This window comes from Pelophylax lessonae, assembly GCF_965119305.1.
Source record: "Pelophylax lessonae genome assembly, chromosome: 5".
NCBI lineage: Eukaryota > Metazoa > Chordata > Amphibia > Anura > Ranidae > Pelophylax > Pelophylax lessonae.
Window position 1 is genome coordinate 475132969 of NC_138772.1, and position 18914 is coordinate 475151882.

General features: G+C 42.0%; 1 protein-coding gene across 1 annotated transcript in view; it reads right to left on the reverse strand.

Moving 5' to 3' along the window:
• CDH17 (cadherin 17) overlaps positions 1–18914 on the reverse strand; it is a 104748-nt gene that overhangs the window by 52068 nt on the left and 33766 nt on the right. The window contains exons 4-6 of the mRNA XM_082259885.1: positions 14962–15100; positions 12371–12529; positions 5682–5866 (exon numbers count right to left, since the gene is read on the reverse strand). Of these exons, the coding sequence (XP_082116011.1) occupies positions 5682–5866; positions 12371–12529; positions 14962–15100 (483 nt within the window). The remainder of the gene's footprint in view (positions 1–5681; positions 5867–12370; positions 12530–14961; positions 15101–18914) is intronic.

Genomic DNA, 18914 nt, shown 5'->3' on the forward strand with positions numbered 1-18914 from the left:
AGGCAGTAGGGAGACTGGAACTTAATAATTCCTGAAGATCAATCAATTTGCGGGTTGTAGGCCTGCAACCAAGGACGCCCCAAAATAACCAGGATAAGAGGGGAAGCGATGGCATCCAGACTTAGCAACTCCTTGAGGCCTGAAGGAGTGACCATAGATAGTGGAGGGGTCTCCTGGGTCACAGGTCCGGATTTAATATGAGACCCATCCGCTAGAAAAATAGAAAGTCCTTGAGTCTTGGGTTGAAGTGGGATACGTTGTTGAACTGTGAAGGTTAAATCAATGAAATAGCTACACGCTCCAGAGTCAATAATTGCGGTACCTGGTACTGTACCTTCCGGGAGCTGAAAAGAGATAGGGAGAGCTAAGTGAGTAGTACTGGCAGAGGATGCTGGACAACTTGAAGGAAAGATGGAGAGACACTTACGTAGCTTTGCTGGGCATGAACACACAAATCTATCTGAATGGCCAGAGCGATTAGTGTCTCTAAGGTGTCTGGAACACTGACCCGAGCCAGTTCATCCTTCAAACCCCTTTAGACAGGTCCAGGCAGAACTGGTGGCGTCTGAAATCTGTGACATAGTCCTATACTGCTCTACGGCCATGCTAGAGCGTATGGAGAGCAGCTTCCGCGGTGGAGGTTCGCTGCGGATCATCATACAACTGAGCCATGGCGCTGAAAAAAGAGGACATGGAATCCAGGTGTAGGCTGCGCTCCTCAAGTAGCCGGTGTGGCCAGGACTGAGCTTCACCCTGGAGCAAGGAGATGATAAACCCTACTTTGGTGGCTTCCAGGGAAAATGTCTGAGGTTGTACTGAAAAGTAAAGTTTGTATGCGTTGAGGAATGCCCTGAATTTGCCTCGGTCTCCCAAAAATCTCTTGAGCGTGGGGACCCTGGGTTCAGGCAGTAACATTACTACTGTGAGCCCAGTAGCAGATTCCGCGGGTGCCATGGAGGAAGAAGACGCTGAAGACAAAGGAGGATTTCCTGAAGTAGTCACAGAATGCAACCATTCCTCCAATTGCACGTAGCCATCCAGGAGCGACTTGACGGCTTGGGACAGAGCTGTGTGGTGCTGGCAGATCTCGTCCAGGGGAGAGGCCCCTCTTGCAGGCTCTGACATGGCTGTCTTGTACTGTCATGAGGCTAGTGGCTGAGCCTGATGTGCAGAGGGAAGCCTCACAGGATCCAGTGGTGTGGGAACACAGACAGGTCACCCTTGGTAGAAGACGCAGGCTAGCCTGAGGTGCGGAGTCTAAGTGCCAACCGGTGTTCACCAGAGCTCCTGATGGTGGAGTTGGATTTTGCTGCGTGTTTAGCACCAGGTTGCAGTCCTCAGGCTCGCCTCACCAGGCAGTGAGCAAGTCCAGATCCGGTAGCAGATAAACAGATAGGGATGAAGCAGAAGAGTAGTCAGGGCTGGCAGCAATCAAGCCAAGTAGGACACAAGCGGTGTAGTCAACCAAGATACAACCGGTTCAGGAGCACAGGAGATGCTGCAAACAAGACAGCAAAGGACAAGTGTGCCTGCTTCCTTTATATAGGCCACTTGAGCGCCAAACATAATGGCTATTGCGTGCGCATGCACACATCTGTGCGTGGCCGCATCTGCGTGCCTTCGGGGCTAAACGGGCACAAGCGAGTTTGCTCCTGTGCACTCCAGTGCACCTCTGAGTTGTTACAGAAGCATGTCTAATGTGTTCCTGGCACCATGTGTCGGAGTGCGACTATCAGGGGGGGACATGGCTGGCAGCAGGCCAGCTATGAAACTGCAGGCAGGGAAGATCTTCTCCACCCCCCAGGGGGGGACCAAATTAGGCTCAATATACTAGGCGGGCCAGGGTCGGTGTTTCGGCCCACCCTAATAGGCTCCTAATAACGGAATAGGAAACTGGCAAGCAGCCAGTAAGGGTGGAAAACTAATTTACAGTGTTGTAAATATAACTTTTTAATGATTTTTCAGACGGACATCCTGTTGTTAGGCAGATTAGACCTTTTTTTTTCTAATCTACCTAGCAAGTAGCACAGCTAGAGATAAACTCAACAGAAAGAAAACAATTATAGTTTATTTTTATTAGTTTACTTTTTTTTTTTGTGCAACAAAACAGGTGGGGCCCTGCCCCAGGGGCCCCTATGGATGAGCCTCTACTGGTGCTCCTCTGCGAGGGCAAGATGAGTTCTGAGACTTTCCCTTATAACAGTGGTCAAGATGGTTTGCCAACCAATAATGATCCTTCTCCTTGATGCCACAAATTCTCGGGTCCTTTTGCAGGCTTTGAAGAATAAGGGAGCCCATAGACTGCAAGTTTGGAGTCATGAAAGCAGAGTCTCCTGGTTTACTAAGGATTTCATTATCTGGAACTGTCTCCTCCCAGCCACATACTACTCCCAAGATTTCTGGGGACTGAAAACCATCTCCTAAGGTTTGATGTATGTCTTCCTCTGCTTCAATGCCACTAAAACTGCCAGAACCCTCCTCCTCCTCCCTCTCCTCTTGTGTGTTTTGTGTAATTGCAAGAATGGTGTCTGCATAAAGCCGGGCCTTGAGAGGAAAGGAAGTCCTCCTCTTCCTCCTGCTGCTCTGCCTCGAGTTCCTTGTCCATAATGCCATGCAGAGTATGCTTCATCAGGAACACAAGTGGGATAGAGTCACTGATGCATGCCATGTCACGGCTTACCATCCTTGTCGTCTCCCCCAATGGTGACAGTACAGTGCATGCATCCTTTATCAGCAGCCATTGGCATGGGGAAAAAAGCCATGCTCCCCTTAGCCTGACCTTGTGCCATATTCACACAGGTACTCATCGATGGCCCTCTGCTGCATCTGCAGCTGCTGTAGCATTGCCAAAGTTGAGTTTAACCTGGTGGGAATGTCACAAATCAGGCGGTTTACAGGAAGGTGGAATTCCCACTGAATTTTAGCAAACCAAACACTGGCTGTGTATGACCACCTGAAATGGCTACAGACTCTTCTGATGCAAACCTGGGTACCTGTTTAAGAAACACTGTACCACCATAGTGAGGACATGTGCCAGGCATGGCACATGTGTCAACTTTCCCTGTCGAAGGGCGGACAGAAGGTTAGTGCCATTATTGCACACCACCATTTCTGGCTCAAGCTTCCATGGTGTGAACCACTTCTGGGCCTGCCCCTGCAGAGCTGAAAGAATCTCTTTCTGGTGTGGCTCCAGTCCCCTAGACAGACCAGCTGAAACACTGCATGGCATCTTTTAGCCTGACACATTGAATAGCCCCTTGAACGCTTAGTGGGTACTGGTAGTTTGTAGGATTATTCAGCAGAAGAGCACATGGAGGAGGAGGAGGGGTAGCAGTTGATAGATCTTGCATCATCACCACTGGCTGTACGGAGAAGTGGTGGCAAAACAAGTTCCAGCACTAAGCCCTGTCCTGCGTCCTTCCTTGTTGCAAACAGGGTTACCCAGTGTGCTGTGAACAAAATATATTGTCCCTGGTCATGCTTGCTGGACCATGTGTCAGCAGCAAGGTGGACCTTGCTGCTGACTGCTTTGCCCAATGATGCCAAAATATTGCCTTTCATGTGATGGTACAGAGCTGAAATGGCCTTACATGAAAAGAAATAGCGACTGGGAACCTGCCATTGTGGTACAGCACATTCTTCAAATTCATGGAAGGGGGCAGAATCCACCAGATGGAAAGGCATGAGTTGTAAAGCCAGGAATTTGGAAAAGCTGGAATTTAGACACTGGGCATGTGGATTGCAGGGAGTGTATTTTTCGATGCAGTAGCTGAGGCAGAGAAATGTGTCTGTCATACTCTACAGCTGGTGGTTTGCTGCTGGAAGACGTGTTGCAAAGACCTGTGACACTTTTTCCTATAGCATCATCCCTGTCAGTGGAGGCTGCTGAGAGGTCATGAGTTATAGCGAGGGTAGATATGAAAGGTGAGGACTGAGGATAAGAATTTTTATGTGGCTTTCAGTTGCTTTTACCAATGGGCTAAGTGGTGGGAGGTTAAATGCCTTTGCAAGCATGTGGTACCTGCTCTCTCTTCTTCCGTTATGGCTACCTCTGGAGTTCATCCTGCCTTGTTGGGGTTGTACCTCCCCCTCACTTTAGTAAGTAATGCCTGTGAATCATCAAGAAGCAAGTGGCTGAAACTGTGCTCATATAATTCTGCTGACTCCTCCATGCATGATGCTGGGGCTATGGCAGGAGTAGCTGTGGACAAGGAGGCAGAATAAACTGCTTTGTCAGCTGCAGTGCTTTACACTCTAGTTTCAATTTGGGTGAGGATGAGGAGGATGAGGACGGTTTAGTAAGCCAGTCCACCAGCTCCTCTGCATGCTGTGGCTGGAAAGCACAGGCAAAATCACTAAACAGAGAAAAACGTGCTCTGCCTGAGGACAGACCATGTCTGCCTTTGCCTGTGGATGCCTACATAGTCGCATGGGAACGTCTGCCTCTTTATTTAATGAAAAGTGGTGTTTGGTGCACTTTAAATTGGGAACTGCCATTGAAAAAAATTTAAAAACTATAAAAAAATAGAAAAGGGAGAACAGCAATGTTGCAGTCAGAAAAGCTGCAGCTGACAATTTTAAAAAGGATCAGGCCCAGGACAAAAAAAAAATGCAGCAGTCAAAACAAAAGGGGGTATACAGCACTAAATGTTATGTAATGTGTTAAATGCTACACTAATACTACACTCACATTACACTGACACTACATTATACTGACACACTATACTCGCACTATACTCACACACTATACTGACATTACACTGACAAACTACACTATACTCACACTACACTATACTCACACTTTACTCAAGTTGCACTTACTCATTACACTGAGATTACATTATATTCACATTATACTCAGACTACACTAACACTACACTGACAATCTACACAATAACACACTAACTCGCTAGTAGCAAACAGAGCCCTGCTCTATCTATCGCCACTTCAACAACACACCGCAAAAGGTTCCTGTGGAAAGGAACCTTTTAAAGTAGCGTGGGGTGGGATTATGAGCACTGAGCCATGATTGAGCACAGAGCCATCATGACTTTGTCCGATAATGGCTCTGACTGTGCCCTGTGCCCTGATTGGCAAAGCCTTGCACATGACCAGCAGTCAGATGCATTGCTTCATCCAATTAGGGCCCTAGAATGCACTGTGCATTCCTGCCGAGTGCCCGCAAATTCAGGTGTTCGCCGAACGAGCGAACAGGCGATGTTCGGCCCAAACTTTTGCTTGGCATGAAATGTTCGACCAACTCTAACCGTGAAAGCTGGAATAGAAAGAGCAGTGATGCAGCCGGAGGTGAGGGGAAGCAAGTAAGTATTTGGGATGAGGGACAGAGGTAGTGGGGCTTTTTTTTTTTTTACCCTAATGCTTTAGAACCACTTTAAGCATAAAATCCAATCTCTTCTTTTTGCAGAGAAGACAAACCAAATAGTTTAATCTTTTAGTATAGCAAACTCTCTGCATATAGTATATAATAAAATAAATAATCCATCATTAAATTCTCTAAAGCGCCACTTTGAGCTTCTTGGAGACTTACAAAAAGCCTTTAATCTTGTTGTTGCTTTCACTGAAAGAAAAATACTATTGTTTTCTATCTTTCTAACGTTCGATCTAATCAAAAGCAATTTATTCTATCCGTGCCAGGAAAATATTTTTTCCCAAAATATTACCTGTGTTATATAACGAGGATGGGGCAACACAGAATTCTCCTCAATAGTGACGGGTGGGGGCGCTTTCCATAGGTTCTCTGTCACTGTAATATAGACCTTTGCATTGGAGGTGAAGGATAGTTCAGCCGTGTCAGAAACACTTACACGAAGTTCGTACTTGTCTGCTGCCTTCAAATAGTTAGTTCCTGTAAGTTAGATAGAAAAACATTACACCCAGCCACACAGAACATGCGAGAAATACTGTATGTCAGCCTACTAAAAAATGATATTTTGTCCATATTAGGCACTAAAAGGAGAACTCCAGGAAATATTTCCGGAAAGCATAGTGAGAGGTAGGTGTAATGTGGTAATTACACTTACAACTGTGCTATCTTTTCCCAGATACAGCACTCAGAAAATTGCATTGGGAGTACAGGGATACCATAAACTGAATGAAATTAGTCACTGCAAATGTGGACTCTGTAGAATACTATTAACACAATTGATTGCATTAATAAAGTAGCAGGGTCCAAAAGTAGAAAGCACACAAACTAGAAGCATTTAAAGTGGTAGATAACTAAGATATTCAGAGTGCATGCAGATGAAGACATCACCCATGCATGCACTCTGAAGGTCCTGTTTACAGTGCCGGACCTTCAGAGCCAGTGCCGTTAACAGCAGCTTCCGCATGGGAATGATGTCATCGCGCCCTGTGAACCTGAAAGGAAGACCAGGGGAAGATGTCAGCCCTCTCAGCAGTGACATGGTAGTGCTGGAGGGCTTCGTTCTAAGGTAAGTCTCCCATAATGTGCTAGTATGTGATGCGATGCACATTATGACATTGCCTTACAGAGATTTTTTTTTTAACCACCTGCGGTTTGCTACAGCTTTAAGGCAAAACCTTTTCAGTTCTGGATAAAACGGGGAAAGGTTGGACTTTCTGTCAAGGTGTTATTGCTCTTTGTGTCCAGTCCGTGTCTATACGTGGCTGCCCTCAGCTGGTCTGCCGGTCACAATGCAAAGCAAATAAATAGGTTATGTTCCTATTGAAGTCTTGCTGTGGTCTCAGCAAAACAACCATACACATGTGCACACTGTAGGACCACTACTCATAGGGTCAATTAACCCTATAAGCAGCACGTGGAAAGACCACTCCAGTTTAACTGAGCATGGCAGACTGGACTTGGGTAGACTCCCAAATGGCTGGCTACATATATTGTAAACCAACTGTAGTAGGAGATATCTGCATTCTCTATAAAACTAAATATTTTTAAAATGGGATGCATGACATTTTGACCGCTTTTCCCAAAAGCTATATAAGTTGTTGGCTGATTTAAGCTGAAAGAATCTAACAAAAAAATGAAATGTTAACTTTGGTTGAAGCTATAAGGGCAGTTAAATAAAGCAAACTTTCACATATACACTTAAACCAGTTTTTTCCTACATTACATACATAACTTTGACCTTTTTAAATTTCATTAGAGATCTGGTAGTTAAAGAAAGCCTGTCTCCAAGTTTGGCAACTGAACCAGGGAATTTGCTAAAAATACTATATAAGCAGGGGCTACCTTCACGGAAAACTGCGTGCCAAATGATCAGTACTAGATCAAAGGATGCAAACTTGACTTTTCCAGTAAATTCCTCCCCTTTCTCCTGAAACCTACTTAGCTCCCCTTTAAGGTCACCCATCATATATAGACAAATGCAAGATTTGCATTAATTTAACTGCCTGTAACTATAAATCAACTGATTGTTTTCTGTAATGCATTTTTATACATTCACTTGATTTATGAAAGGTTTGCATTAAGCTGCTTCAGCTATCTCATAAAGGATACCCCCCCGGGCCATGCCACACAAACCCAACTTGATGAAGACACTAGGTCAGGACAAAATGGCACTTGATGGTCAGATGTCCTTCTCTGCATGCTTGTTTTGGTATAATGACTTACAAAGTTTTCCATGACAGTTTTTCTTTAAGAATCCCTCTGCAAAGATTCCATTAAGTGAGAATAACAGTTCTGAATTTGGAGAGAGGCAAAGAAACGTCATGATGTGTTTGCTGTGTATCAGATTATTCTATCTGGGTCATAAATAAATAATAAAAACATCCTACTGTTACACAAAAATATTTGTGAAAATTTTAAAATACAGTTATTATCCCTTGCTGACCTTAATCTTCTCCATTTTTGTAAATATTTCATTTATTAAATGTATCCCAGAAAAATGTATATATGGAGGGGTATAAAGAGCTGGAAATCACCAATGATTAGATTCACTGCACTGCCTACAACAATATACCAGTAAATATATTAGGCTTTCCACCTATGCCTGGTAATTGTGCCATATTATAAATTGCTTGCATTAAACCTAGGGTTTAAAATTGATACAAAGCCAAAATGCAGTTTTTCATTTTGGATATAGTAGTGAGGGGATAGAACCCTTCTTAGGAACTACTTCAATTATAACCAACTGCAATGTAGATCTTGGAGTGTTCTCCTACCAGTTGCAAATACCACCTCCCTTTGTCTTCCCACCATATCCTTCTTCTTTATCTTCTGCTTTAACTTTCCCTCCCCTGCACCTCTGCTTGATCCTTCTTATTCTTTCTGTACATACAATTATATGCTGAAGGCAACAGAGCCTGTTGCAATACTTTGAAATATTCTTTAATATAAAGTAATGCCTAGCCACTTTATATACAGTTTCATGGTTACATAGTTAGACTGAGAAGATGAGAAGAAAAAAAGACCAAAAAAAATCCACCTAGTTCAAGCAATAGAAAAAAATGAATAGAAAATCCATGTACACAATCCTATACCCACAGCTGATCCATAGGAAAGCAAAAAAAAAAATGGGGGGGAAAAAATCTTCCTAATCCCCCAGAAGGCAATCAGATATTCCATGGATCAACTACCCCTGGTGTTATTATCTATAAATGTTGATATCCAGTCATAATATGTACATTCATGAATGCATCCAGATCTTTTTTAAAACAATCTACAAAACAGGCCAGAACTAGATCTTGAGGGAGTCTATTCCACATTTGCACAGCTCTTACTGTGAAGAAGCCTTTTTAAATGTGAAAGGTAAATCTCTTTTCCTCCAGATGTAAAGGGGGCCTTCTTGTCCTCTATAATAACCTGAGCTAATAAGGTTAGCTAATACTGCGTATGTCACCATATCTGTGTCACCACTGTGAATTCTCTATTTCTTCTCTGATATTTAATGTAACTGTATTTGCAATTTTAGCTCCCAGGAAGGGGGCTTGTTTTCCGAAATGTGGCAGCTTCCCATCATCAGACATCAGGTTATCCTCTGTGCTGGAGTTATGATTTGATGGGCTTGTATATCTTCATATGTTTGCGAGTAGTTTTTTGGCTTTTTAAATAATTTATTTTGGTGTCAAAGGTAATGCACTAGGCGTTTGCGCCCTCCTTTTTTTTTTGTTTATAGTACCTGCATTTAAACTTGCCTGGGCTGACCTATCTGATGTCAGTCCTCAATTTGCATCTTGTTGCACCTTCTATTATGAAACTCAATAAAAGTATATTGGAAAAAAAACCCTTCCAGGTTTCTATTGTTGTCTGTGTCTCCAATAGGAGAGATTCACCAAATTTGTGCTAGTGACCACCAGACAGGGATGAGCAGAAATAAATTAAATTAAAAGAATTTAATTTAAATTAAAAGAAATTAAAAAAAATTAATTGTAAGTTGTCACCATACAATGGTGGTGGTAGGGGGGTGCTTAGGTATGCTATAGCACTAGCAAAATTTATTTAACCACCTCCATTTGCTGGGAAACTGCTGCTTTCACAAATAATGTACAAAGTGCTGGGAACACTATACATTACAACACACTGCCTGCAATTGCGCTTTCAACAATTTGCTTTGTTGAGCAAAGTGATCTTCTGTCTGGTAGATAAATTCCAGGTCCAGCAGCGGTGCAAGAGATAGGGAGCTTGGGTGTGGGGAGTGGGTGCACAGGTGAGTAAAACTAAATGTAAAACCAATAAAAATAGTAAAAGTAAAACCAATGCTGCGGGTTACTATTGTGTAGGGTTAATTATCTTGTTTATTTTTTATTATTTCTGTGCTGGAGGTTGTTATTGTTCTACAGGATATTATTTTGCTGAGGCTATTATTGTTGTGCTGTTTTTTGTTTTTTTTTTTTGCTAGGGGTTATTATTGTGCTAGGGGTTATTACTTGGTCTGACAAAGGCATGTGGCTCCCGAAAAGATGCACTATCTGCACTGTAAAGTGATCTCTTTTTATAAAAACTTAGACTTTATGACAAGGATCCATGGAGTGCTGGTGACACACTTTCCTCTATGTTGCCACTTGCTAATCAGCTGGTTGTTTCAGCAGCACCCTCTTACAGGTTCTTCACAGGAAGGAGTGCAATGGGAATTTAATTAATAATACATTTCTGACATGTGCCAATATGCATCAGTATAGCTTGTAAAGATAAAAAAAAAAGAGAGAATCATCATCTACCTTACCTTTATCATCAATCATCATCTTACCTTTAATAAGTGATGACATTCTTGTTTTACCAAAATTAAAATTATTTTCAGCAATGAGTGTCAATAAGAAATGAATATAACAATCATGTGACAATCATGTGACTGGACCAACCACTACCAGCAAAAAAAACAGTAACAATAAAAAATAACAGTTTGCGAGAAGGAAGGTAAAGCTGTACAATTCCTGAATGATTCTCCCTTGCTGGCCATTGTATCCTGACAGCAGGCTAGAGAGGATGTCAGAACATTGCCTGAGTCTGATTGGATGCAGGCGCTGTTTGGCTGACAATTTTCGACGTAGATGTTCAATCCATCAAAATTCAAGCCAAGTATTGCAGACATAAATTGGTACATATTATATAAATTACATCAAAGGTACAAAAAATTACATTAAAAAAACATAATTGTTGCATGCTGTCCCTATCTTTATCGAAGCAGCCTTATTATTAGTGCCCTGCTACAATTTCGTTTTTTAACCTGGGACTGGGTTATCCCCGCTGAGTGGGTGGCCATACAGACATGTAGGGTTTCACTTCCATTGATGGGTTTTAAACCCCCTATAAGGGATGAGCTTGTGTCCCTTTTGTGGGTTTTCAGCTGTTCCTTGGTGCCTATTCCAACTTGGGGGTGTAACCCCCTACAAGGTTTATGATGCAGGCAGTAGTCCCCAATCATGGTGCCCTTGGTCACCATTGATTTTCTTTTCAGCAACAGGAACACTGCCGTTCACGATTTATCCCCCCTGCCAAAGAGGGATTTTCTAAGATGGTGAATTGAGTGCAGTCGCACATGCACATGACATCACTCTCAGGCAACATAGTGTCCTCATCTGATGTAAGCGGCAGGCCAGGGGGGAACATAAAATGCAGAGCTGATGGTCCAAACAGGAGAGGAAGCACACCTTCTTGATCTGCTGTATACATTTTTTGGATTGGGCAATTTCTTTGGACCTTAATACCTGATACATTTTTGTGTGTTCAGATCTTTGGGTTTATGCTTCGGTTCCTCTTCATTAGTCCCCCTGCAGTCCAATGGATATATTGCCATATTCTGGAACTAACTTAAGGTATGAATAAGTCCTGATCTTTGGGAGTATTTGGCCCAGGGTGACATTCACTATCTGTAGGAGAATCATTTTGATTTTTTTCCTTCATATATTTTCTCTAGTTTTCAGAAAGATTTCTGGCTTCATATTGTTCTCCCTATGACTTACTAATACCTGTGGGGTCAGTTTCTTTGGTGCATAAAAGTCTAGTGGCTTCCTGTGAATGCTGTTTAATTACTTTTTCGATATTCATAGTGAGATGTCCCCTTGTGGGTTTGTTTTTACAATGTGGTGGAATACTGATGTAGTTATTTGAATGTTAAAATGTAATGGAAACTTAGATGCTGTTTGTTTCTAATCAACTGTACAAAAAACATTGTTGTAACATTCTGTTTGCTCTTAATTTTAGCTTTGACAATATATTATGCTTTGTGGCTCCTGAAGAAGCCGACTGGCGAAACAAGTAGAGCGAAGAGCTCCTCCATAAATAGAGAAGCCACTGACTGGATCACCAGGTAAAAATAAAAAAAATTAAATACAGAAAAAAAAAATAGCCACCACATCTAAGGATTGATACTGTAAGCTGCAATAAATTACATTTTTATTTTTGAGCTTAGATACACTTTAAGACTCCTTTCCAGCAGGAAGAGACATGCTATTTATCTTCTAAAGCAAAAAATAAATAAAAAATCTTCATGCTCACACAATATTTATTTTTAACCAAAGTTCTATTTTAACGGCAACAGAAAAAAATCTTTTTACAGGTAAGGCAGATCTCATAAATGTATTTTATCTGTTAATTCAACTTTTCGCTTAGAAATAAGTTTTAAAATTTATATAGGAAATTTAGCAAAAGAGAGGTTGAAAGTTTAAATTATAATTATGCTAAATCAGGAAACTCTCCTAATTCTAGACACTGAAATCACTCAGAATGTATTTCTGTACAATCGTGCTATTTCGTTCAGTTTGGTTACTAAAAGATTAACTTTTTTCATTGAAAAATCTAAGAGGATGAGCTGGATTATGAGCCACAATCTACTGTACAATTTATCAATGGAATGCCTCCTTTTGCAGCCTTAGCATGTAAGCCAGCTGTTGGCTGGGTTATTGGTAATCTGCAAGAATTGATTGCTCTACGTACCGTTTATTGTTGTGGATATTTTTCCAGTAGTGTTGTTAATTTGGAAGAACATTACTTTGGTTGGGTCTGGGATCTGCTGCTCGATTCTATAGACCAGTTGGGCATTGGGTGTCGATGGATCATCCTGATCAGTGGCAAAAACAGTGATAAATGGTATGCCTGTAATTAAAAAAAGATATATTTATATGGGTCTAAAAGGTGTTAACATGGGACAAAATTATCTTTTTTTCTTTAAAGAAAGATAAATTATAATCGCTAAGATTGACATAGTATTACCAGCCTCCATTTTTATGATATTATTCCTATTTTCCAGTTACAGCAAGTGTGTGGAGTGTCTGCATATGATGACACCAGAAAGAAACTACTACTCTCTGGAATGTAAAAAACCTACTCAGGTGAACCCCTCCCTGTCTCTACAAAACAAGTCTTTGAGAAGGCACTTGTTATTTGGGGGGGGGGGGGGGGGTGGGGAGGTGTAGTTGGCTATTACTCAGCTCTACCTACACAAAGACTTAGAGAGAAGAACAGGGAGAAGCATTTTCATTAAGATAAGCATTTTAAAGCATTTCCAAAAAAAAAAAAAACAACAATTATAAACTTAATAGAGATCAATGGTGTGATACTTCAAATGGACATTGACAGGATAGAGTTCATAACCCAGGACAAATATGCAGATGAGGTGTAATGATTTCCCTCCGACTTCACTTGCAGGAAACCTCTTCTAGATCAATGCCACGGAGAGCATTAAAACCAGATGATAAGCATGAGAGCCAATCACATAGCATTTCTAGAAGGTGGTTATTAATGGCAGCCTATGTGTTTTTCTGGTAACAAAAGTATTTATACATAAACAGTACAAGTATATAGCAATAAAAAGAAAGCCAAAGAAAACATTGTACAAGGACCAAATGCTCATATAGCAATAGCATTTTGAAGATAACATCTACAGTAATTAATATCCAACAGGCACAAGTAAATTTAGTGAAATTATGGAGTTAGTCTGTAAGTCAGGGGTATACAATCCAGTACTTGTTAAGTAAAAAATAACATTCAATGTTCAATGTACCAGTTGCATGTTGCATGGCAGTATAAAGTGAAGGGCTGCCATCAGGGAGGGACAGCCCATACACATGTAGGGGGCCCGGGCGTCCCAAGGGGCCGGGAAGCCTAGCAAGGTCAGGAGAAGGCAGGGGCAGGAGGAGCACCTGCCCTTGGCGCATTCTTTTCATGTGGGTGCAGGGACACTGCGAGGCCCTGTGGAATGTTGGTGGTCAAGCCCGGGGGGGGGGGGGTTGGTGTGGGCCTAAAGCTGTGTAAGGGCTCCAAATTTTCTGATGGCTGCTGTAATCCAGTGAGTGGTTATTATAATGGAAACTGGAAGAAGAAAAATGAAAAGAAGCCAAGTTCCCACTGACAAGAAATTGTACAATGATGAGTCATATGTTCAGAGTCATAGAGGATATTAGATAGGAGAGGAAGAGTAGAAAAAGTGTAGAAGAAAAATAGAAAAAAACAGATAGAAGAAAAAGGGGGGAAGGGAAATGAAGGATTGTGAGAGGAAAGGGACAGGAATGGGGGGAAAAGGAGGGGAAAGGGGGGGGGAACAACCAGGGGTAGGGGAAGGTAGGAGAAGGACCATGGAAGCCACCCATGGGAGTCTGTAAGGGGTGTCAATACAGGTAGAAGCTTTCATCAAAGGTGCAGAAGATGTGGGGTACATTGAGAAAGAGGGGATTACTCAAGCCAAGGTTGCCAAACTTAAATAAATGTATCATATCTAGGGGGGCAGTCAACATTTCATTGACAAGTGTCTTAAAGATCCTTGAATTATACTCTTCAAAGTTAGGAGATGGAGATTTCTACTCATGGGCGATCCTTTGTTTGGTAGATGTAAATATATGTGTCATTAAGGATTGAGCATATTAAGGAATGTCCTGAACTTGTTATGAAGAAGAGCTTGCCATGGATCTTTACAGAGGTTTGCCTGTAAAGCCAGCCATAGATGGATCGAATTCAATCCATCCATGGGCAGGACGATTGTACCCAAATGGATCCATTGTTCAACTTGGGTACAAGCAGCATGTTGGGTTTTTAGGATGCAATTATTGCCAGTGGCTATAGCCGCTAGCAACAATCACTGTATTCTCCCGGCAGGGATGGCTCCCTGCGCCCCCCCGCCGGTAGAACACAATAGCTCTGCAGTAGGACCCCACCATCAGCACTGAATGTGTTGATAGGGGAATCAAGTAAATTTCTTTCCTGCTACCCTTGGTGGCAGGAAAGAAAGTTGCATAATCAATAGCCTGCTTTAGTCCAAATATTTTTTAGTCCTTTGAGACACTGTCCTAGACCAAGCATGCAGATCAGGGCTTTTTTCTGACTTTACTGATCTGCATACTTGTTCTTGGTCAGGAGAAGAATGACAGCCAGGCAGCTAGCTTAGGGATTTCAGCAATGGCAGTCCCTGTATTGACAGGTTTACATTCATTTATTAAATGGCAGAAGAGTTACTATGGATTTCATCACAATATGTTTTTTTCCTCTACTTTCTATAGGTTTGATTTGTGCCTTGTTAAACAGAGTCAAATTACCTGGTCTGGACTGCTCCCGGACCGTGACTAAATATTCTGACTGGTTAAAAGAAGGTACATGATTATTGATGTCATCAACAATAATAACTAGAGGACTTGGACCTTCAACCACTGATCCTTCAGTGTCTATAGTTTTCACCTAGAAAAAAAAAAATGTGAGAGATCAGTATGAAATGGCAAGGGGAAAAGGCAGGAATCTCAGCAAACAGTTTAAACACACATTTTTGAACACACTTCGAGAACAGGTTAGTGTGAAAAAAAAAAAAAAAAAAACAGGATTATATTGTTACTATAAAAACCCTTTCTCTGAGTTCATTGACAGACATAGCTGTTCTGTATCTCGACCACAGGGTTATATCGCCACCTACAGGAGTTGGACACAAGGCAGAAAAAGAACACAGCTCCGCCTTCGGGCAGTCCTAGCTGGTATACAACCCCCTCTCTTCTATATGCAATTCAGTTAGTTACAAAGCAGTGTCAGAAGTATAAACTCCAACAGAGGGGTGGGTGCTGTGTCTGTCAATTAACTCAGAGAACGGGATTTTACGGTAAGTAACTGTGTTGCGTTTGATATAAATATATGTTTGTTTTATGATTTTTTATTCTCAGACTTACTGTATATAGCGCAATATGTTCTTGTTCATAGGGACGTCCCAAAGCAGTGCCTCAAAGAGGGGTGGGCAAATCACAAACAGTAGCAACCAGGCAAACGTGTCAAGCACCCAATAACACCCCAAAAGGTCGACAAGGAGCCCTAAAAGCAGACTGGAGCACCTGCGGCCAAAACAGGCAGCCTAAGATAGACATGTGCAGAACTGAAACGTTTGTTTAGTTTTGCTTCGATATGAAATGTACATAAGTTTGTATAGCTAAATTTGTTTAATTCGTTTTTGGAATTCCTTTTGTTTATTCGAATTCAAATCAATTCGACATTTCTGAATTTGGGCGAATTCGGAAAATACTAATTGATTTGAATTTGAATTCCATTCGAATTGCATTCAAATTCGAATTTATTCCATTCAAAATTCAAATTTTGGAAGATGGTTATATTCTTTCTATTCTATTGTTTTTTCTATTCTATTCTTTTATTTTCTGTTCTATTCTTTTCCTTTCCATTATAATCTATTCTTTTCTATTCTGTTAGAAAAGAACAGAATAGAAAGAATATAACTGTTTTCTGAAATTCTATTGTTTATTCTATTCTATTCTATTTTATTTTATTTTCTAATCTAGTCTGTTCTATTATTTTCTTTCTATTCTGTTCTTTTGTATTCTAATTAAAATGTATTCTTTTTGAAATTTGAATTTCAGAAGATAGATGTAGTCTTTCTATTGTATTCTATTCTATTTTTTATTCTATTCTGTTCCTTTATTTTCTGTTTTATTTAATACTGTTCATTTATTTTCTATTCTATTTTGTTATGTTTTACTTCTTTTCTTTTTTTTTCTATTCTATTTTTTTCTATTATTTTGTTTTGTATTCTGTTCTATTTTACTCTATTATATTCTATTCTTTTATCCTCTATTCTATTCTTTTCTATTCTATTATATTCTTTTCTATTCTATTCCTTTATTTTCTATTCAATTTTATTTTTTTCAGAAAATCGATTTTGATTTGAAAACTATTCGAATTAAAAAACTATTCCAATTTGATTTAAAAAATTATTCAAATTCAAATTTCATCCAAAATGTTGTTTTAATATCTTTAACTTTGTTATTATTGTAATTCAGAGATTCGGATACATCCAAATTTCTGAATAACGAAAAATTAGTCTGAATTTCAATTCAAACAAAACGATCTGCACATGTGTAGCCAAGGAAGCCAACCCAGCAACTTCTAAAAAGTTATGCACAGACAACCAGCAGCCACCTGCAAACCTGAGACACATAAGATGGAACACCCAAGAAGTGCTAGGCGCCCTGGAGGAGAATGCTGCAACAGGGCAGGAAGAGCAAGACCCTCACAGCGTACAGCTGGAGTCTCCAACTAAAGACCGTAGCAGTGAAGGCCAAGGGGCCTTGTCTTGAGCAAAAAAAGAAAAGAATCTGAACTACGGATTAGGCAGTAGCAGACATATACACACAAAACCACCCACGCCACATCCAAGGAGAGCAATGCAACCAGTGTAGGAGGTGACAGCTGTGGGCACAATAAAGATAGGAAGATGTACAAAGCAAGGCTGCCAGCACCAACACTGCCACGCAGAAACGATGGTGACCGGAAAGCAACCTGATGAGAAAAGAAATTAAGAAAAATATCCCAAAAACTTTCAAAGGCAGGCTTCTGGAAGGACTGAAAAAGCTCAAATTCAAGCCCCCTAGGCAGCGGCAGGAGCACACGGGGTGGGGGGGCACAAGACAAACCTGTTGCATAAAAGTTCAAGCAAGAAGTTTGTGGCCACAGAATGCAGACAAAGGACAACAAGGGCAGCAACCAGACTTCTAATGGTCCCCATTCCCCAAGACAAGGTGTTGTGAATGCCCTATTGAAGAATGCCAAAACCCGTGCCAACGAGAAGGAAAGTAAATGGACACCCAGAGCAACATATCAGCCAAAGAAGCCTGCCAGGCGCAAGGACATCCCTTCTGAAGGGTAGACATGCATGCCTGCAACCTGTAGGGGGATCGCTGATCGCTGAACCGCCAGGGGGTCTTGCGCTCCTGTCACAAAACGCAGTTCCCACTCGTGCGGACAGGACACCAGAAGTGCATTAACAGGGGTCCTCTAGTGCAGGAAAATCTGATGAAGCTTGTTTGTATGCAGGGACCACACCCCCTGATTCAGCCCATGAGAACTAACACAATCCGACTGCCATTTTATGATGCTGGGGGTGTGCACAGCTGAAGAAACCGAAACACGCTGCCTCACCCACTGCAGAACGCAGGATGCCCCCAGCACCACCGCCACATGGCTCACAACGTCCTGATGAGTGATAAAGGCCACCGCAGTGGTGTTGTCCGAATGAATCCTGACAGGGAGCCCCCGGAGAAGATCTGTCTAGTGCACCAGGCACAACCCAGTTGCTTGTGGCTCCAGGACATTGACGGGTAGGCAAGGCTCCTCCAGTAACCCACATCGATCTCCGAACCAGGATTCCACCCCAGCCAAACAGGCTGGCATCCATCCAGACAACCATCAAAAGAAGGGGTAGAAAGAATCTTCCAGCTGGCAGGGCCAGAGGGCAGAGCTGTCATAGAAGGGAGGCACACATTGACTGGGCCCAACAGATCAGGTTGTCCAAGGAGGCCATATGCAATTCACACTTGAAGGGGATTACCCTATGCAAAACTCTCGCAGGAGATTGCGCAGACAGAACTGCCTCAATCAGCACAGCCCGCAATGCCTGCAGGAGTCCAGACAACCTGGCACAGCGGTCCACCGGTGTCCCCACTAGGATGTGAGCCTGCACCTTGGAGAACATCTGGAGAGCCAAGGCCACTTTGGAGTGTGGGAGAAAACCCACACAGGCCCAGAGAGAGCATGCAGACTCCAGGCAGTTTGCATGACACGATCGGTAGTCGAGCTGACAACCCAAGTGCAGCAAGGCGGAAGTGCCAAACACCCCTGGAAGGCAAATGCCCCAAATTGAGAGAGTGCGTCCCCACTACCAAGCAAGGAAACCCTTGATGCCCCTCGTAGATGGAAACGTGCAGGTATGCAGCCATTGGGGCCTGCGGAACCATGAACAGGTGTGAGTGAAAAAAAAAAAACAGAGCTGCTGCGTCCCAGATATACTCTGATAGTATGCACATAATACTTTACCAGGAAATTCTAGCGCACTTCATGCTTCCCTCTGCTGACTAGCTTTATGGAGATGCTGATTTCATTTTCCAGCAGGACTTGGCACCTACCCACACTGCCAAAAGTACCAATACCTGGTTTAATGATCATGGTATCACTGTGCTTGATTGGCCAGCAAACTCGCCTGACCTAAACCCCATAGAGAATCTGT